General features: G+C 33.2%; 1 protein-coding gene across 9 annotated transcripts in view; it reads left to right on the top strand.

Moving 5' to 3' along the window:
* Window positions 1–23,495, top strand: part of LOC138316235 (centrosomal protein of 89 kDa-like) — a 63,345-nt gene that overhangs the window by 23,941 nt on the left and 15,909 nt on the right. For 8 of the 9 annotated variants that reach the window (XM_069257841.1, XM_069257844.1, XM_069257840.1 and 5 more), the window contains 7 exons: window positions 3,781–3,918; window positions 4,398–4,409; window positions 9,887–9,959; window positions 19,227–19,385; window positions 19,867–20,034; window positions 21,041–21,189; window positions 21,955–22,005. In XM_069257841.1, coding sequence (XP_069113942.1) covers window positions 3,781–3,918; window positions 4,398–4,409; window positions 9,887–9,959; window positions 19,227–19,385; window positions 19,867–20,034; window positions 21,041–21,189; window positions 21,955–22,005 — 750 coding nt within the window. The remainder of the gene's footprint in view (window positions 1–3,780; window positions 3,919–4,397; window positions 4,410–9,886; window positions 9,960–19,226; window positions 19,386–19,866; window positions 20,035–21,040; window positions 21,190–21,954; window positions 22,006–23,495) is intronic. The other variant, XM_069257838.1, reaches the window with a different exon arrangement.

The raw sequence follows: 23,495 nt of genomic DNA on the forward strand, positions 1-23,495 counted from the left end.
CCTAGGGGCTGAGGGGTGGGGCCCCAAAAAGGCAAATTTTCTTAATTTTAGCTTTGAAATCCTACTCCTCCTTCATGCTTGGATTGATTTCATCCATATTTGGTGTGAAACATCATTGGGGACGGACAATCATATTTTATATAAATGAGCGTGGTCCAACCCCTAGGGGCTGAGGGGTGGGGCCCCCCAAAGGGCATATTTTCTTAAGTTAGCTTTAAAATCCTACTCCTCCTTCATCCTTGGATGGATTTCATCTATATTTAGTGTAAAACATTATTGCGGAAGGATAATCATATTTGATGTAAATGAGCATGGTCCAACCCCTAGGGGCTGAGGGGTGGGTCCCAAATGGGCAAATTTTCTTAATTTTAGCTTTAAAATCCTACTCCTCCTCCATCCTTTGATGAATTTTATCCATATTTGGTGTGAAACATCATTGGGGAAACACAATTATATTTTATATAAATGAGTCTGGTCTGAACCCTGGGAACTGAGGGGTGGGGCCCCAAAAGGGCAAATTTTCTTAATTTTAGCTGGCCCACTTCCTGTTTTAAGGTTTCAGTCTCCGATCTCAATGAAAATTGGTCTATAGGGGTTTTAATTGATGCCGAACAACATGCAAACATTTTCGTAAAGATTTTGGTATTCCAAGATGGCCGCTGGCCCACTTCCTGTTTTAAGGTTTCAGTCTCCGATCTCAATGAAAATTGGTCTATAGGGGTTTTAATTGATGCTGAACAACATGCAAACATTTTCGTAAAGATTTTGATATTCCAAGATGGTCGCTGGCCCACTTCCTGTTTTAAGGTTTTAGTCTCCGATCTCAATGAAAATTGGTCTATAGGGGTTTTAATTGATGCCGAATACCATGCAAACATTTTCGTAAAGATTTTGGTATTCCAAGATGGCCACTGGCCCACTTCCTATTTTAAGGTTTCAGTCTCCGATCTCAATGAAAATTGGTCTATAGGGGTTTTAATTGATGCCCGAACAACATGCAAACATTTTCGTAAAGATTTTGTTATTCCAAGATGGCCGCTGGACCACTTCCTGTTTTAAGGTTTCAGTCTCCGACCTCAATGAAAATTGGTCTATAGGGGTTTTAATTGATTCAGAAGGGGGAACTTTAGGTAAGGACAATCATATTTTATAAAGGACCAAGGTAAGACCCATGGGGATAGTATGGCCGAGATCCAAAATGGGAGCTTTGCTGAAATTTGGCTTTTAAATCTGACTCCTCCTTATATTAATCCTTGAATGGGTTTCGACCATATTTGGATGAAGGGCTACCAAGTTTGTTCAACAAATGACATTTACCTTTTTCAGAAACTTACATATTCAACTAAGGAGTTCCTTGTATTGTTTATATTAATCGTTAACCAATACTTTATACTGTGACTTTGTTGTTTTGTGCCATGAGTCAGATGACCGTTAAGGCCCATGGGCCTCTTGTTAGCTCACCTGGTCCGAAGGACCGAGGTGAGCTTATGGGATACCGCAGCGTCCGGCGTCCGGCGTCCGTCAACAATCGACTTCTTCTCCATAACCGCTGGTCGGATTTCAACAAAATTTGACTGGTAGTATCCTTATGGGCTACTAATTGAAAATTGTACAAATGATGGGGCTGATCCCCCGGGGGCCTGAGGGGCAGGGCCAAAAGGGGTCAATTTAGCTATTTCCATATAAACGACTTCTTCTCTGAAACCAAGCATGGGATAGCACCCATAATGCAATGGTAACATCCTTATAGGGTGGGGATTCAAAATTGTTCAAATGATGGGGCTGACCTCCCGGGGGCCTGAGGGGCGGGGTCAAAAGGGGCCAATTTGGCTATTTCCATATAAACGACTTCTTCTCTGAAACTAAGCATGGTATAGCACCCATAATACAATGGTAGCATCCTTATAGTGTGGGGATTCAAAATTGTGCAAATGATAGGGCTGACCCCTCGGGGGTCTGAGGGGCGGGGTCAAAGTGGTCAATTTCCATATAAATGACTTTTTCTCTGCAACTTAACATGGGATTACGCTCATAATGCAATGGTCACATCCTTATAGGGTTTGGATTCAAAATTTTGCAAATGATGGGGCTGATCCCCCGGGGGCCTGAAGGGTGGGGTCAAAAGGGGTTAATTTAGCTATTTCCATATAAACGACTTCTTCTCTGCAACTAAGAATGGAAGAGCACTTATAATGCAATGGTAGCATCTTTATAGGGTGGGGATTTGAAATTGTACAAATGATAGGGCTGACCCCCAGGGCCTTAGACGGCAATAGATGCAAGGTCAAAAAGGTCAATTAGTCTACTACTTTCATATAAATTACTTTGTCTCTGAACCTATGTATTGGATAGCATATTTGTATGGTATCAATAGCATCATTGTATGGTTGTGATTCAAAATTGAACTTCTCCGATCTCAATGAAAATTGGTCTATAGGGGTTTTAAATGATGCGAACAACATTCAAACATTTTCGTAAAGATTTTGGTATTCCAAGATGGCCGCTGGCCCACTTCCTGTTTTAAGGTTTTAGTCTCTGATCTCAATGAAAATTAGTCTATAGGGGTTATAATTAATGCCGAACAACATACAAACATTTTCGTAAATATTTTGGTATTTCAAGATGGCCGCTGGCCCACTTCCTGTGTTCGGGTTCAGTCTCCGATATCTCAATGAAAATTGGTCTATAGTGGTTTTAATTGATTCAGAAGGGGGAACTTAAGGTGAGGACAATCATATTTTATAAAGGACCGAGCTAAGACCCTTGGGGATAGTACGGCGGAGGTCCAAAATGGGAGCTTTGCTGAAATTTGGCTTTAAAATCTGACTCCTCCTTATATTAATCCTTGAATGGGTTAAAACCATATATGGATGAAGGGCTACCAAGTTTGTTTAACAAATGACATTTACCTATTTCAGAAACTTGCACATTTAACTAAGGAGTTCCTTGTATTGTTTATATTAATCGTTAACCAATACTTTATACTGTGACTTTGTTGTTTTATGCCATGAGTCAGATGACCGTTAAGGCCCATGGGCCTCTTGTTTATTTGACAAAATTATCTGGCCATTATTTATAAGTCAAAAGTCGGCAAAGCAAAGTGATACACTTGCAAGGAAATCACTACATAATCCGGAAATCGCAATATTTCTGTTATTATTTTCTTTTCTTTTAAAGACACTTTGATGAAATTGATAATTTCAGTAATTAATATGTGTATATAGATTACTTACATGTATTAAACGAAAATTGCACTCAGATTTTTACCAGATTTATCGGTTTAATAAATCTACTTATTTCAGGAATAAGAAATTTTAATGTATAAAATAAATTTCAGTCATTAACCTATATAACTTATGGTGTTTGAATCAACTTTAATTATGATAGAACAATAAATATCTTTTGTTTAACTCCAAAATTCAACATTGTACATTATATAAATACAATGTTCTACAACATGTTTACTAAATTTAATATAAATGATGAACCAATTCCTTTATTCCTTTGTTTGAGTCCTTCATTAACAGCATCTATGAGTGGCTTTGGCACTTTGATTAATCTGGATTGTCACCCAATGTATAGTATGAAACAAATGACGGTAGAATATTTGATAAACTCATGAACTCTAGCTATTCGTAGATGTAATATGATTGTACATTTTTTATTTTGCGTTATGATTGTGCATTCTTTATTTTGTTTATTAAGATATAATTCAATGCCTCATGTCATGTTTTTAACAATTTTTATTAGCCTCCCTATCATTCCACTTTCACTGTGTAGGGCTCACAGCGGTCAGCGTCAGGTGAGAAGAGTCTAGATAGTCAGTCCCTACAACAGACCGGTCAGCAGGTACGCGAGGCCATGCGGGCCGTTAGGGACATGGACTCGGATTCTGAGGACGAAGTTGCCCATGAAACGGTGAGAATCATTACTAGGTACACAGTAAACCACACCTACTACTGTAAAGTGTAATCATCTATTGAATATGATTTTATGAATGAATGCATGAGTTTGTAAATATATGTTTCAGTTTCCATATTGTTTAAGTTATGACCATTAATGGCACATTTTGGCTTATTTTGTCTCAGTACATCAGAAATTACACTGGTTTATGAGAATGTTTTTCCTATGAGAAATTATTAAAAAAATTTGTATAATGTATTGATAACATTGGTATCAACAATTTAAAATAGGATCCTCTTTAATACTAAGATAAGAATAAAATAAGAAAATGGCAGGCGGAAGTTCTCTATGACACTGATGAGATGGTTTGATGGTTAGTGACTGCACCCATTTATATCATTCACAATTACATTTAAAGAATTCAGGATTAGACACAATGTACATTTCTGTTCATGTAAATGTATATATTTTGTTTTAATTATTCACAATTACAGAGGAGATTTCGGGTAGGTTTGCATGTTCAATGTACTCTTATCTCTCATCATTTGTTTTGTTAAGTACATTTGTAATGCTGTCTGACCTCAGAATTATTAATGTTTTTGTCTGTGGGGGCGAATAAATCAGAATGGCTTTACTAGGCTCTGTATTTTCAGGCTGTCCAGCACTTGTTGGCGTAAAGTAAGGAATAATATTAGGAATTTAGAAACTAAATTTCATCAGCATGAAGCATTAAAAATCTTCTGCTAACTTCAGAATTAAAGCTTGTCACCCAGTGATACACAATCAACATGATGAATGCATGGATCCATTGGTCGAATGCCTTCACAACTTGTATCATGTATAGTATAGCTGCAGCCAATGAATACTACTGCAAGACCAAAACAGTACAATCAAAGTTTCCTATTTAATAAAGATAAATTCAACATGAAGTACACATTTCATGTTGAATTTGTCGTTGTCCAGTTGGCATTTATCCTACCATATATAATGACCATCTGAATGTAATTCAATGCTTGAATTGATATAGAGTGGACCTTGGTTGATACGAACTCGGATAATTCGACAACCCGGTTTAATATGAAGTATTTTGCCAGTCCTGGCCAAATTCCCTTTTTATCTTTGTTTAAAAATTTGGAAAATTGAAATTCGGAAAACTCGGATAATACAAAGTAAATTTTGGTGCGAATGTCTAAAACCATACATAAGATGTTCGTATAACTCGAAATGAGATTTTTTTTTGGACAATGAGATTGCAGAAAAAGCTGATTTCTTCTTCATAAATCTGCTGTAAAACAGCATTTCATGTACCATGTGATACCCGATAAGGTTTGTGCGGAACTAGTATCTCCATTGGTGATGGAACGTGAATATTTGTAATCTTCCTGCTGAAATGATTTAGCCCAGGACATTATCTTTTAACCTCATTCCATCACCAATAGGAACAATAGTGCCGCACAAACGTTATCAGTTATCACCTTGTATGTGAATTATATTCATTGTCATGTTACAGTTTTTGATAATGACATCAATATTGTGGATGGAAGGTCATGCACAGAATGACACCAACTGTATTTGGTAAGGTTACAACATGGTGTCACAGTGAAAATGTAAATCTTAAATAGTAAACTGCCATTTTACGTTGTGAAAAAAAGATACTTTGCCCAGAAGTTTACTCTTCCCACATGTTCAGACCACTGGAGTGTACAATGTACAACCTCTAATTACATATCTATGATTTTCCTGTTTGAGTCATAAATAACTCATTTTGGTCTAGCAAATATACCAAAAAGGTTCAGTCATAATGGCAGAAATATGAACAATATTTAACAGCCATTTCACAATGAGAATTTTTCTCCATATTGTATTACATCTACAGTGACTAAAGTAAGTTTCATTTCTTTACAAAATCTAATGTTGACCCTCCTCCCAGGAGTATGTATCAGTACATGTACACCTAAGTACTTTAGGTCATGAAATTCAAAACATTTGGTTTTAAAACCTTTCATCTATGAAGATTATCAGTTTCTACCAAGTCTTGATCTAATAAGACTATTAAAATTGCAGTAAGTTTGACTATTTTGGCCCTCTACTCTTTTGATTCTTTCGTTGAAAACCATCTTGGCCCTCTACTCTTTTGATTCTTCCGTTGAAAACCATCTTATTAGTCCTCTGCTGGTGAAATCGGAGGGGGCTATATGGTTTGTTCCCGTCTGTCTGTCCTTCCGTCCATCTGTCAGTCCGTCCATTTCCAGATGATAACTAATTGATGGATTTGATCAAAATTCACACAATGGTAGTTTATGGCTTAGCTTATAACTTAAGATTGAATTTGGGGTCAAAAGGTCAACTACGATGGTCACTGCTACTAAAAATAGATTGTTTCACAAGTTTCCGGATGATAAGTTGAGAACATATAAACGGAATTTGTTCAAACTTCATACAATGATAGCATAACTAAGCAATAATTACTTGCTATAGATTAGAAAATGTAATTGACGACAGGGTACGTGTGTTGCATGCAACACTGTAAGCTTGTTTATATTTAGGCCCACTATTGACCATGAAAGATTTCTATGGATTTTTCATATTGTTTCAGAATAGCCAAAACATGTTAAATTCTTTGTAAATGAATACAAAATGTTAAGGCTATTACTAACTGGTAAAATAGGTTATCTGAAATTACCTCGTTTGACCTAAAAATTAGGAATTGGCATGAAAAAATTAGGGCTTATTTTAGGATTTGCCCTAGGATTTTCTAAATTTTCTGGAATTTTATCAAAACTGACAAAAATTAGGATTTTTTAGGAATTTTTGGGGTGCTGGACAGCCTGTAAAAAAGGAACAAGGAAACAGTTTCAATAAGATGTGCTGAATTATCTACATGTGTTATAGAGGAAGTGGTTCTGTAGAAACATTCACCATTCCATATCACTCTCATCTTGCAGTGAATTGCACAACACTATCTGATGCTTTGCATCGAAAAAAAAAATCAATCTTTTGATAAGTTCAATAGAAAAAAAACTATTGATATTAAGGTTGTCATTCATTTATATATAACAATTATTCTGTTGGTATTGATGGTTTGTTTTCTATTCTTTTTATATCATCTACCCTTTGTTTTTTTACTCTCTAAGTTATATTGTCTAGTTCCCCTCAATGTACTTGTAGTCTGTGTAGATTGAAGTTGTCTTAATAAGACCTTTTCTATATAGGACTATAACTCTAGACTAAACTTTTTTATAACAGTGATGCAGTTATGATTGTAGATTGAAGAATGAAGTTGTCTGAATAAGAACTTTTCCATATAGGACTATAACTCTAGACTAAACTTTTTTATAACAGTGATGCAGTTATGATTGTAGATTGAAGAATGAAGTTGTCTGAATTAGAACTTTTCCATATAGGACTATAACTCTAGACTAAACTTTTTTATAACAGTGATGCAGTTATGATTGTAGATTGAAGAATGAAGTTGTCTGAATTAGAACTTTTCCATATAGGACTATAACTCTAGACTAAACTTTTTTATAACAGTGATGCAGTTATGATTGTAGATTGAAGAATGAAGTTGTCTGAATAAGAACTTTTCCATATAGGACTATAACTCTAGACTAAACTTTTTTATAACAGTGATGCAGTTATGATTGTAGATTGAAGAATGAAGTTGTCTGAATTAGAACTTTTCCATATAGGACTATAACTCTAGACTAAACTTTTTTAAAACAGTGATGCAGCTATGATTGTAGATTGAAGAATGAAGTTGTCTGAATTAGAACTTTTCCATATAGGACTATAACTCTAGACTAAAGTTTTTTATAACAGTGATGCAGTTATGATTGTAGATTGAAGAATGAAGTTGTCTGAATAAGAACTTTTCCATATAGGATTATAACTCTAGACTAAACTTTTTTATAAGAGTGATGCAGTTATGATTGTAGATTGAAGAATGAAGTTGTCTGAATAAGAACTTTTCCATATAGGACTATAACTCTAGACTAAACTTTTTTAAAACAGTGATGCAGCTATGATTGTAGATTGAAGAATGAAGTTGTCTGAATAAGAACTTTTCCATATAGGACTATAACTCTAGACTAAACTTTTTTATAAGAGTGATGCAGTTATGATTGTAGATTGAAGAATGAAGTTGTCTGAATAAGAACTTTTCCATATAGGACTATAACTCTAGACTAAAGTTTTTTATAACAGTGATGCAGTTATGATTGTAGATTGAAGAATGAAGTTGTCTGAATAAGAACTTTTCCATATAGGACTATAACTCTAGACTAAATTTTTTTATAACAGTGATGCAGTTATGATTGTAGATTGAAGAATGAAGTTGTCTGAATAAGAACTTTTCCATATAGGACTATAACTCTAGACTAAACTTTTTTATAAGAGTGATGCAGCTATGATTGTAGATTGAAGAATGAAGTTGTCTGAATAAGAACTTTTCCATATAGGACTATAACTCTAGACTAAAGTTTTTTATAACAGTGATGCAGTTATGATTGTAGATTGAAGAATGAAGTTGTCTGAATAAGAACTTTTCCATATAGGACTATAACTCTAGACTAAACTTTTTTATAAGAGTGATGCAGCTATGATTGTAGATTGAAGAATGAAGTTGTCTGAATAAGAACTTTTCCATATAGGACTATAACTCTAGACTAAACTTTTTTATAAGAGTGATGCAGTTATGATTGTAGATTGAAGAATGAAGTTGTCTGAATAAGAACTTTTCCATATAGGACTATAACTCTAGACTAAACTTTTTTATAACAGTGATGCAGTTATGATTGTAGATTGAAGAATGAAGTTGTCTGAATTAGAACTTTTCCATATAGGACTATAACTCTAGACTAAACTTTTTTATAACAGTGATGCAGTTATGATTGTAGATTGAAGAATGAAGTTGTCTGAATTAGAACTTTTCCATATAGGACTATAACTCTAGACTAAAGTTTTTTATAACAGTGATGCAGTTAGATTGTAGATTGAAGAATGAAGTTGTCTGAATAAGAACTTTTCCATATAGGACTATAACTCTAGACTAAACTTTTTTATAACAGTGATGCAGTTATGATTGTAGATTGAAGAATGAAGTTGTCTGAATAAGAACTTTTCCATATAGGACTATAACTCTAGACTAAAGTTTTTTATAACAGTGATGCAGTTATGATTGTAGATTGAAGAATGAAGTTGTCTGAATTAGAACTTTTCCATATAGGACTATAACTCTAGACTAAAGTTTTTTATAACAGTGATGCAGTTATGATTGTAGATTGAAGAATGAAGTTGTCTGAATTAGAACTTTTCCATATAGGACTATAACTCTAGACTAAACTTTTTTATAACAGTGATGCAGCTATGATTGTAGATTGAAGAATGAAGTTGTCTGAATAAGAACTTTTCCATATAGGACTATAACTCTAGACTAAACTTTTTTATAACAGTGATGCAGTTATGATTGTAGATTGAAGAATGAAGTTGTCTGAATTAGAACTTTTCCATATAGGACTATAACTCTAGACTAAACTTTTTTATAACAGTGAATGAAGTTGTCTTAATAAGAACTTTTCCATATAGGACTATAACTCTAGACTAAACTTTTTTATAACAGTTATGATTTAATACCTTATTTGGAGTACATTTGTATTGGGAAGAACCTAAATATAAACAAATATACAAAAACGGGTTATGGTTCAGTTTTTTAAGATGCATCCTATAGTGACATTTCTATTTTATCTAATTGTTAAAACATTGTGACGTTATTTAATATTTGTCTAAACAATTGGATAAAGGTTAAAATCAGCAGGCGAGCATTTTAAAATACCAAATATAAAAGTATACACAGATCAGGGAATCTGATACTTTATAACACAAGCAATTTTATCATCTTATGATGCTGAAAGTGGATTATGTATAGATCCTTTAACATAAGAGTATAAGATATATTTATATGTTATGATTTTTGTGCTTATAGGTTACCAAGGTAACAATAGAACACCCCCAGTCTGTGGGGCCACTCCGCAGTGACAGAGAACCAAGCATCAGAGGTACAGTATTAATACACAAAGTTCACAAACAGTTCTTTTTTGTTAAACAGTTTTTTTCTAAGTTTTCTTAATTTTTGTGTTTGTACAATTAAAGAGACATGTCTTCATGCAACTAGTCCAGTCTATCACATCAGCTGCCAAAAATAAGACATGAAAATACATGTAGATATTACGATAAATTACTCAGTGAGACAACACCTTAGTATTTTATTAACAGCGTTATTCTGATGCCTCCTTCATAAAATGGGGAGAGGGTGGCATATAGTGTTACCTGTGTTTGTCCCGAACTTTCAACAATATAAAAACTTCAAAAACTCTTATCATCTATCATATCAAGGTGTACAATTTAGTGATCCTTTATCATCTATCATATCAAGGTGTACAATTAAGTGATCCTTTATCATCTATCATATCAAGGTGTACAATTTAGTGATCCTTTATCATCTATCATATCAAGGTGTACAATTTAGTGATCCTTTATCATCTATCATATCAAGGTGTACAATTTAGTGATCCTTTATCATCTATCATATCAATGTACAATTTAGTGATCCTTTATCATCTATCATACCAAGGTGTACAATTTAGTGATCCTTTATCATCTATCATATCAAGGTGTACAATTTAGTGATCCTTTATCATCTATCATATCAATGTACAATTTAGTGATCCTTTATCATCTATCATATCAATGTACAATTTAGTGATCCTTTATCATCTATCATACCAAGGTGTACAATTTAGTGATCCTTTATCATCTATCATATCAAGGTGTACAATTTAGTGATCCTTTATCATCTATCATATCAAGGTGTACAATTTAGTGATCCTTTATCATCTATCATATCAATATACAATTTAGTGATCCTTTATCATCTATCATATCAAGGTGTACAATTTAGTGATCCTTTATCATCTATCATATCAAGGTGTACAATTTAGTGATCCTTTATCATCTATCATATCAATATACAATTTAGTGATCCTTTATCATCTATCATACCAAGGTGTACAATTTAGTGATCCTTTATCATCTATCATATCAAGGTGTACAATTTAGTGATCCTTTATCATCTATCATATCAAGGTGTACAATTTAGTGATCCTTTATCATCTATCATATCAATATACAATTTAGTGATCCTTTATCATCTATCATATCAATGTACAATTTAGTGATCCTTTATCATCTATCATATCAATGTACAATTTAGTGATCTCTTTATCATCTTCATATCCAAGTGTACAATTTAGTGATCCTTTTATCATCTATCATATCAATATACAATCAATTAGTGATCCTTTATCATCTATCATATCAATGTACAATTTAGTGATCCTTTATCATCTATCATATCAAGGTGTACAATTTAGTGATCCTTTATCATCTATCATATCAAGGTGTACAATTTAGTGATCCTTTATCATCTATCATACCAAGGTGTACAATTTAGTGATCCTTTATCATCTATCATATCAAGGTGTACAATTTAGTGATCCTTTATCATCTATCATATCAAGGTGTACAATTTAGTGATCCTTTATCATCTATCATATCAATGTACAATTTAGTGATCCTTTATCATCTATCATATCAAGGTGTACAATTTAGTGATCCTTTATCATCTATCATACCAAGGTGTACAATTTAGTGATCCTTTATCATCTATCATATCAAGGTGTACAATTTAGTGATCCTTTATCATCTATCATATCAAGGTGTACAATTTAGTGATCCTTTATCATTTATCATATCAATATACAATTTAGTGATCCTTTATCATCTATCATATCAATGTACAATTTAGTGATCCTTTATCATCTATCATACCAAGGTGTACAATTTAGTGATCCTTTATCATCTATCATACCAAGGTGTACAATTTAGTGATCCTTTATCATCTATCATATCAAGGTGTACAATTTAGTGATCCTTTATCATCTATCATATCAATGTACAATTTAGTGATCCTTTATCATCTATCATATCAATATACAATTTAGTGATCCTTTATCATCTATCATATCCAGGTGTACAATTTAGTGATCCTTTATCATCTATCATATCAAGGTGTACAATTTAGTGATCCTTTATCATCTATCATATCAAGGTGTACAATTTAGTGATCCTTTATCATCTATCATACCAAGGTGTACAATTTAGTGATCCTTTATCATCTATCATATCATATACAATTTAGTGATCCTTTATCATCTATCATATCAATATACAATTTAGTGATCCTTTATCATCTATCATATCAAGGTGTACAATTTAGTGATCCTTTATCATCTATCATACCAAGGTGTACAATTTAGTGATCCTTTATCATCTATCATACCAAGGTGTACAATTTAGTGATCCTTTATCATCTATCATACCAAGGTGTACAATTTAGTGATCCTTTATCATCTATCATATCAATATACAATTTAGTGATCCTTTATCATCTATCATATCAAGGTGTACAATTTAGTGATCCTTTATCATCTATCATATCAATGTACAATTTAGTGATCCTTTATCATCTATCATATCAAGGTGTACAATTTAGTGATCCTTTATCATCTATCATATCAATGTACAATTTAGTGATCCTTTATCATCTATCATATCAAGGTGTACAATTTAGTGATCCTTTATCATCTATCATATCAAGGTGTACAATTTAGTGATCCTTTATCATCTATCATATCAAGGTGTACAATTTAGTGATCCTTTATCATCTATCATATCAAGGTGTACAATTTAGTGATCCTTTATCATCTATCATACCAAGGTGTACAATTTAGTGATCCTTTATCATCTATCATATCAAGGTGTACAATTTAGTGATCCTTTATCATCTATCATATCAATGTACAATTTAGTGATCCTTTATCATCTATCATATCAATGTACAATTTAGTGATCCTTTATCATCTATCATACCAAGGTGTACAATTTAGTGATCCTTTATCATCTATCATATCAAGGTGTACAATTTAGTGATCCTTTATCATCTATCATATCAAGGTGTACAATTTAGTGATCCTTTATCATCTATCATATCAAGGTGTACAATTTAGTGATCCTTTATCATCTATCATATCAATGTACAATTTAGTGATCCTTTATCATCTATCATATCAAGGTGTACAATTTAGTGATCCTTTATCATCTATCATATCAAGGTGTACAATTTAGTGATCCTTTATCATCTATCATATCAATGTACAATTTAGTGATCCTTTATCATCTATCATATCAAGGTGTACAATTTAGTGATCCTTTATCATCTATCATATCAAGGTGTACAATTTAGTGATCCTTTATCATCTATCATATCAAGGTGTACAATTTAGTGATCCTTTATCATCTATCATATCAAGGTGTACAATTTAGTGATCCTTTATCATCTATCATATCAAGGTGTACAATTTAGTGATCCTTTATCATCTATCATATCAAGGTGTACAATTTAGTGATCCTTTATCATCTATCATATCAAGGTGTACAATTTAGTGATCCTTTATCATCTATCATATCAATGTACAATTTAGTGATCCTTTATCATCTATCATATCAAGGTGTACAATTTAGTGATCCTTTATCATCTATCATATCAAGGTGTACAATTTAGTGATCCTTTATCATCTATCATATCAAGGTGTACAATTTAGTGATCCTTTATCATCTATCATATCAAGGTGTACAATTTAGTGATCCTTTATCATCTATCATATCAAGGTGTACAATTTAGTGATCCTTTATCATCTATCATATCAAGGTGTACAATTTAGTGATCCTTTATCATCTATCATATCAAGGTGTACAATTTAGTGATCCTTTATCATCTATCATATCAAGGTGTACAATTTAGTGATCCTTTATCATCTATCATATCAAGGTGTACAATTTAGTGATCCTTTATCATCTATCATATCAATGTACAATTTAGTGATCCTTTATCATCTATCATATCAAGGTGTACAATTTAGTGATCCTTTATCATCTATCATATCAATGTACAATTTAGTGATCCTTTATCATCTATCATATCAAGGTGTACAATTTAGTGATCCTTTATCATCTATCATATCAATGTACAATTTAGTGATCCTTTATCATCTATCATATCAAGGTGTACAATTTAGTGATCCTTTATCATCTATCATATCAATGTACAATTTAGTGATCCTTTATCATCTATCATACAAGGTGTACAATTTAGTGATATCTTTATCATCTATCATATCAAGGTGTACAATTTAGTGATCCTTTATCATCTATCATATCAAGGTGTACAATTTAGTGATCCTTTATCATCTATCATATCAAGGTGTACAATTTAGTGATCCTTTATCATCTATCATACCAAGGTGTACAATTTAGTGATCCTTTATCATCTATCATATCAAGGTGTACAATTTAGTGATCCTTTATCATCTATCATATCAATGTACAATTTAGTGATCCTTTATCATCTATCATATCAAGGTGTACAATTTAGTGATCCTTTATCATCTATCATATCAAGGTGTACAATTTAGTGATCCTTTATCATCTATCATATCAAGGTGTACAATTTAGTGATCCTTTATCATCTATCATATCAATCATGTGTACAATTTAGTGATCCTTTATCATCTATCATATCAAGGTGTACAATTTAGTGATCCTTTATCATCTATCATACCAAGGTGTACAATTTAGTGATCCTTTATCATCTATCATATCAAGGTGTACAATTTAGTGATCCTTTATCATCTATCATATCAAGGTGTACAATTTAGTGATCCTTTATCATCTATCATACCAAGGTGTACAATTTAGTGATCCTTTATCATCTATCATATCAAGGTGTACAATTTAGTGATCCTTTATCATCTATCATATCAAGGTGTACAATTTAGTGATCCTTTATCATCTATCATATCAAGGTGTACAATTTAGTGATCCTTTATCATCTATCATATCAAGGTGTACAATTTAGTGATCCTTTATCATCTATCATACCAAGGTGTACAATTTAGTGATCCTTTATCATCTATCATACCAAGGTGTACAATTTAGTGATCCTTTATCATCTATCATACCAAGGTGTACAATTTAGTGATCCTTTATCATCTATCATATCAAGGTGTACAATTTAGTGATCCTTTATCATCTATCATATCAAGGTGTACAATTTAGTGATCCTTTATCATCTATCATATCAAGGTGTACAATTTAGTGATCCTTTATCATCTATCATATCAAGGTGTACAATTTAGTGATCCTTTATCATCTATCATATCAAGGTGTACAATTTAGTGATCCTTTATCATCTATCATATCAAGGTGTACAATTTAGTGATCCTTTATCATCTATCATATCAAGGTGTACAATTTAGTGATCCTTTATCATCTATCATATCCAAGGTGTACAATTTAGTGATCCTTTATCATCTATCATATCAAGGTGTACAATTTAGTGATCCTTTATCATCTATCATACCAAGGTGTACAATTTAGTGATCCTTTATCATGTATCATATAAAGGTGTACAATTTAGTGATCCTTTATCATCTATCATACCAAGGTGTACAATTTAGTGATCCTTTATCATCTATCATATCAAGGTGTACAATTTAGTGATCCTTTATCATCTATCATACCAAGGTGTACAATTTAGTGATCCTTTATCATCTATCATACCAAGGTGTACAATTTAGTGATCCTTTATCATCTATCATACCAAGGTGTACAATTTAGTGATCCTTTATCATCTATCATATCAAGGTGTACAATTTAGTGATCCTTTATCATCTATCATATCAAGGTGTACAATTTAGTGATCCTTTATCATCTATCATATCAAGGTGTACAATTTAGTGATCCTTTATCATCTATCATACCAAGGTGTACAATTTAGTGATCCTTTATCATCTATCATACCAAGGTGTACAATTTAGTGATCCTTTATCATCTATCATATCAAGGTGTACAATTTAGTGATCCTTTATCATCTATCATATCAAGGTGTACAATTTAGTGATCCTTTATCATCTATCATATCAAGGTGTACAATTTAGTGATCCTTTATCATCTATCATACCAAGGTGTACAATTTAGTGATCCTTTATCATCTATCATCAGGTGTACAATTTAGTGATCCTTTATCATCTATCATACAAGGTGTACAATTTAGTGATCCTTTATCATCTATCATATCAAGGTGTACAATTTAGTGATCCTTTATCATCTATCATATCAAGGTGTACAATTTAGTGATCCTTTATCATCTATCATATCAAGGTGTACAATTTAGTGATCCTTTATCATCTATCATATCAAGGTGTACAATTTAGTGATCCTTTATCATCTATCATATCAAGGTGTACAATTTAGTGATCCTTTATCATCTATCATATCAAGGTGTACAATTTAGTGATCCTTTATCATCTATCATATCAAGGTGTACAATTTAGTGATCCTTTATCATCTATCATATCAAGGTGTACAATTTAGTGATCCTTTATCATCTATCATATCAAGGTGTACAATTTAGTGATCCTTTATCATCTATCATATCAAGGTGTACAATTTAGTGATCCTTTATCATCTATCATATCAAGGTGTACAATTTAGTGATCCTTTATCATCTATCATACCAAGGTGTACAATTTAGTGATCCTTTATCATCTATCATACCAAGGTGTACAATTTAGTGATCCTTTATCATCTATCATACCAAGGTGTACAATTTAGTGATCCTTTATCATCTATCATACCAAGGTGTACAATTTAGTGATCCTTTATCATCTATCATACCAAGGTGTACAATTTAGTGATCCTTTATCATCTATCATACCAAGGTGTACAATTTAGTGATCCTTTATCATCTATCATACCAAGGTGTACAATTTAGTGATCCTTTATCATCTATCATACCAAGGTGTACAATTTAGTGATCCTTTATCATCTATCATACCAAGGTGTACAATTTAGTGATCCTTTATCATCTATCATATCAAGGTGTACAATTTAGTGATCCTTTATCATCTATCATATCAAGGTGTACAATTTAGTGATCCTTTATCATCTATCATATCAAGGTGTACAATTTAGTGATCCTTTATCATCTATCATATCAAGGTGTACAATTTGAGTTTATCATCTATCATATAGGTGTCATTTAGTGATCCTTTATCATATCAAGGTGTACAATTTAGTGATCCTTTATCATCTATCATATCAAGGTGTACAATTTAGTGATCCTTTATCATCTATCATATCAAGGTGTACAATTTAGTGATCCTTTATCATCTATCATATCAAGGTGTACAATTTAGTGATCCTTTATCATCTATCATACCAAGGTGTACAATTTAGTGATCCTTTATCATCTATCATATCAAGGTGTACAATTTAGTGATCCTTTATCATCTATCATACCAAGGTGTACAATTTAGTGATCCTTTATCATCTATCATACCAAGGTGTACAATTTAGTGATCCTTTATCATCTATCATATCAAGGTGTACAATTTAGTGATCCTTTATCATCTATCATACCAAGGTGTACAATTTAGTGATCCCTTTGAGAAGAAGAGCATACAGGGTAAAATGGATACGTCTGTGTTGTGTGTAGGCTTACTGTGGGAAGGAGGGATTAGTTCACATGTAGCTAAGTCACTAATGCATGCAATGCTATAGGTATACAGTCATTGATTTAATGATGCATGGTTTGGTGTAAATTCAGTGTAGCAATAAACAGAATTCTATAAAGTGTGGTATTTCTCCATACACGTCATGAACTAGGTAAATTGCATGCTATATGATATAAACAGCAAAGAACATATAGCATGCTCTGTTGTTATTGCTACTGTTTCCAAGAAAGGCAGTTAATTCATTTTCAAATATTAATTTGGAGTCAGAGAGCAAAGGTTCGGATTCAATGAAAATGTATTTAATATGTTAGTCTTAATAATTTGTTAAAGTTCTGTTTTAATAGTTATTTGACCAAAAAGCTATCACAATAATTTCATACCAAAAAGCTAAAGGAAATCAGGATACTGTTACTTGTATATAGATAATGTATGGCACTAACATGTAGATTTTAATGATCGTTAATATTAATGATATCAATACATGTAGAATTTTTCTACATCATATAGAATGATAGCATATAATGAGAAGAATTGAAATTGAGATTTTCTATTATAAAAACATGGAGTGTTGATAGAGACCTGACTTTGGGGACCGCTGTTGGGACATGTTCACCAATGATATTCAAGGCCAAAAACAGTATTTCTTTATATTCCATTAGACATTTTACTCTTAACAGTGTTGTTGGCCCAGTAATCTTGCTGTTAACTTCTTTTTTTTATTTTTTTTTTTTTTTATTTTTTTTTATTTGTTTTTTTTTTTTATTATATTATTGTTTTTTTTTTTTTTATTTTTTTTTTTTTTTATTTTTTTTTTTTGTTTTTTTTTTCTTTTAGTGTTGTTGGCCCAGTAATCTTGCTGTTAACTTTATATATTCCTTGGTAATATCATGTTCACCATGTGACTTTACTTTCAACAAAATTCTGAAATTTGATATAAGCCAATGGTTTCTCACACTGACAGAACACTGGATATAGTCAGTGAGATGAAATCTTTGTTATAGGCAAAATCATGTAGGCAGTACACCAATAACTAAAGCTGATAATACACTAAGCTTATAGACAAATTTAAAAAGAGCATCAATGTGTTGGAAGTAACAAGTGACAATTGATATTACTGAATATATATAAAGGTAAAATATTGAATTCTTGCAGGTGACGTCTATTATGTTATTAATAGACTATTAATATTCATAGAAGTATATCAAAAACAGAATTGGATTACTTTTTTTCTCCTTTAGCCAAGCTATGAAGGTGTTCAGCATTGTAATAGTAGCCTACCCCCCCTTTGTTAGGAGTTAAAGACATACAGGATAGTAGTTTAAGCGGAATCCTCTGTGCTAGTTATGGGTGGATGGTTTATCTGCAAGTACTCTGGCTCTATGCCTTCCTCCACTAACAATCTCAAACGACTCAGATTGTTTATAGATGACATTAAAATAAAATTTCCTTTCTGTAGAAAAACTTTCACATTCCTAAATTCCAAAATTGAACATTTGAAGGTTTTCGTTAATATTGATAACAAAATACATGTGGCCTGCAAGTACTGTATAGTTTATTTGTTGAATAATTTGATTACATCATTATTTTGTTGAATGATTTGCTGACCTTTGTTTTGTGACCTTGACCATGTAGAGGATAGTATTCATGAGACTAGTGTGAAAAGTGGACGTCTGTCTGCCAGGAAAAGTGTGTCACCTCAGAGAGGTGAAGGGTCACAACGAAGAGCACAACTGATCCATGAGGAGGCCCAGACAGGAGATTCCTTAATGGGGCCCACTCCCAGAGGAAAGGGTAATTGACAATTTCATCTAAATCACAACATTGAAATATTGTTGTACCAAGTACAATTAAAAAAGTGAGGAAAGTGGGAAGACTTTGTTTTAATTGCAGAGTTTTGTTGATGTTTTTGTTTTGTTCAATTTTTCTTTCATTCGTACTTTGTGTATTCAGGATATAATCATACTGACAATAGACAATACTAGTAAATAAAATCACTACATGTACAAGTTGTGCACAAAGATACCATTTTTTTCTTCTTTATATTAGCCCATTGGCATACAGTTCTAGTTGTGTTTTGTGTGTATACATATGATCCAAAAAAAAAGGGGGGGGGGGTTCTGAAAATGTGTTCAAACATACAATTTTAAGAAAACACTTACTGAATACTACCTGTATTAATGTGCTCTATCTTGTTTATATTCAATGTCTTGTTAAGACAGAGTTATTCTTTCCCTACCTGTTTATGATAATCTATGTGTTACGTCTGTCCTAGGTTCCATGTCCCATCGGTCCATGATGTCCGGCTCTAACACAGCCAGAAGTGTGGATGAGTTGACGCGGAGTCTGGAGGGGGAAAATACCATACTGAGGTCACGCAACGAGGAGCTGGAGGGCACCGTCCACTCCCTACAGAAAGTGTCCGCGGCTCTGGATAAGGGAGGTAAGTATGATAGTAACAAATGTGTATTTTATACAAGTCATACAATGAGGAGAGGAAGAGGACTGTCTTAACTCAAGGCTTTAATGTGTTAGGGTTTGTGGGCTGATTATGGCCCCATACTCAACAGAAAATACCAAGTAAATGTGATTTTAATCAAATTTTCCAAAGATGTAGTTTCTCTTGTAATTTCTTTGAAATGGGGTAAAAAGTGCATTCACAACTATTTTAAAGTGAGAAATCATCCTGCTTTTAATGTCTGAGATTGTAGAAGTGAGAATGTAACTGGTTGGCGACATATTATTGTGAAGAACATATTATCGTGATTTTGATTGGTGCAGTATACTGAATGGGATTTTTAAACAGTTTTGTGTTTAGAAAGATGACACATACTAAAATTACCAACAAAATTTTCAAATTTAGGAGAAAATTTAATTTTAAACATATTCAGTAAATCTTACCTCACAAGTACAACATAAGTCAAGGGGGATGCATGATATCGGCTTTATTCTAAGATGAACAGTCCTGATTTATATATTGTCTGCTTCTTCTGATACAACAGCATTCAAAAAACGAAAGTTGTAAGGGAGGTAATTCAATCTTAGAAAAGAACGCTGGTTGGGTCACTCCAGCGCTTTTGACCAGACAACAAAATACAAGGTAGTAAACTATGTTGATTTGATTTGTTATTGTTTACAGAATTAATCACCACTGGAAATCTAAATTTGAATGCAACGTTTAGAAAAAAATGGAGAAAAGTCAAAATTTTTTCACAATAATATGTCGCCAGCCAGTAGCACAGTATAAGTAACAAACCAAAATCGATGTCATGAAATCAGTAGGTCTAGTGGTCTTTGTTTGTGACTTGAGTCTGATAGTTTTGGTAGTGAAAATCAACATTAAAAAGGGGACAAAAGTGTGAAGGCTAATTTCTCCAATCTCCAAATCTAACATTTAATTAAGATGTTGAAGTTTGATTTGTATGTCAAGGTTTCTTTTTACATTACAGACAAGGAGACTGCTAAACACCTGCTGCTGAAGAAACAGTTACAGGACATGAAGGATGAAAACAATACCCTGAAGAGTTCTGTACACAGACTCAGTGTGGAGCTCAGTACTTACCAGGCCAAGTACAGGACTATACAGCCAGGAGAAAAAGTAAGCAGTGTATCATACACAAAAACACATTTGGAAAGGTGACAACTTTTGTTTTAAAATGTTTGTAACGAAATTTGTGTATTTCTTTCTTTCTAGATACAAGGAGCATTAACACAACAAAAATGATTTGATACAGAAATGAACTTTGAATGATATTTTTTACAATAGAAAATGTCCAGCTAATCATGTTCTGTATTCAGTAAATAATAGATACAGTGGAACTTGGTTGATACGAACTCGGATAATTCGACAACCCTGCTTAATACGAAGTACTTTGACGGTCCCGGCCGAATTTCCTCTTTATATTTGTTGAAAGAACTCGGATAATTCGAATTCGGAAAACTCGAAGAACTCGGATAATACGAAGTAAATTTTGGGTCCGAATGACAAAAATCATACATAAAACGTTTGTATAATTCGAAATGAGATTTTTTTGGACAACGAGATCGCCGGAAATGCCGATTTCTTTTTCATACATCTGCCTTTCTGGCTTTTCTGGCTTTTCAAAATATATATCTAGATTTTCTTGATTTAATTTTGCAACTGCCATCGGTGATTTTGACATCTCTCTTTTTCGCATCGTTTTACGACATGAAACTAGTCTATATATACCAAGTAAAGAGATATTCAGTAGACATGAGAACCTGCTTAATTCGAACACTCGGATAACTCGAAGTTTTATCTCGGTCCCTTCGAGTTTGTATTAACCGAGTTCCACTGTATATGTTATTTAATCTCAGACTAACACGTGTGTCATTTTTACAGACGGGTGAAATGCTTGGACTGCCAGAGAAAGGCCCCATCCCTTCTTGGCTGGTAAGTTTTACATTTCTCCCCAGCTTTCTCCGAAACGGGGGATATTAATTTGGGTTTGTCCCTCTGTTTTTCTGTCTGTCTGTTTGTCTGTCTGTCTGTCTGTCTGTCTGTCTGTCTGTCTGTCTGTCTGTCTGTCTGTCTGTCTGTCTGTCTGTCTGTCTGTCTGTCTGTCTGTCTGTCTGTCTGTCTGTCTGTCTGTAACACTTCAATTCCATGCAATAACTGTAACAATTGTAAACCAATTTTCTTCAGACTTGGTGACAAGGTTAAATGCCTTAAGGGCTCAGCCAAATTCGATCGCAACTGTCGATGGACCTTATTTTACGGAGTTATGGCCCTTTGAATTACTAAAAACGTAATTTTTTGCCATTTCCGTGCAATAAGTGTAACTAATGTCAATCAATTTTCGTCAAACTTAGAAACAAGGTTAAATGCCTTAAGGACTTGACCAATTTTGATTGCGACTTTCAACGTACCTTATTTAGCGGAGTTATGGCCCTTTGCTTAAATAAAAAAAGTCAGTTTCTGCCACTTCCGTACAATAACTGTAATAAATATTAACCAATTTTCTTCAAATTTGGTAACAAGGTTGAATGCCTTAAGTGCCTGGCCAGGTTCGATCAACTCTTTCAGCAGATGTTATTTATCAGAGTTATGGCCCTTTAATTTACTACAAAATGTTAATTTTTCTGCAGTTTCTGTGTAATAACTAACAAATGTTAAAACTAATATTGTTAAAACTTGGTAACAAAGTCAAATGCCTTAAGGGCTTAGCCAAGTTTGATCGCCACTTGCGACGGACATTATTTAGAAGAGTTAAGGCCCATTGATTTGATAAAAAAGTCATTTTCTGCCATTTCCCTGCAACTATTAAATATTAACCGATTTTCTTTAAATTTGGTAACAAGGTCAAATGCCTTAAGGGCTTGGCCAAGTTTCATTGCCACTTTTGGTCGACATTATGTAGTGGAGTTATGGCCCTTTGATGTACTAAAAACGTCATTTTCTGCCATTCCCTGTGCAAAAATTGTAACAAATGTAAACCGATTTTTAGCTCACCTGGTCCAAAGGACCGAGGTGAGCTTATGGGATACCACAGCATCCGGCGTCCGTCGTCCGTTGTCCGTCAACAATCGACTTCTTCTCCATAACCGCTGGTCGGATTTCAACAAAATTTGACTGGTAGCATCCTTATGGGCTACTAACTGAAAATTGTACAAATGATGGGGCCGACCCCCCGGGGGCCTGAGGGGCGGGGCCAAAAGTGGTCAATTTGGCTATTTCCATATAAACGACTTCTTCTCTGAAACCAAGCATGGGATAGCACCCATAATGCAATGGTAGCATCCTTATAGGGTGGGGATTCAAAATTGTACAAATGATGGGGCTGACCCCCCGGAGGCCTGAGGGGCGGGGTCAAATGGGGTCAATTTGGCTATTTCCATATAAACGACTTGTTCTCTGAAACTAAGCATGAGATAACACCCATA

This window comes from Argopecten irradians, chromosome 2 (genome assembly GCF_041381155.1).
Source record: "Argopecten irradians isolate NY chromosome 2, Ai_NY, whole genome shotgun sequence".
Taxonomy (NCBI): Eukaryota; Metazoa; Mollusca; class Bivalvia; order Pectinida; family Pectinidae; genus Argopecten; species Argopecten irradians.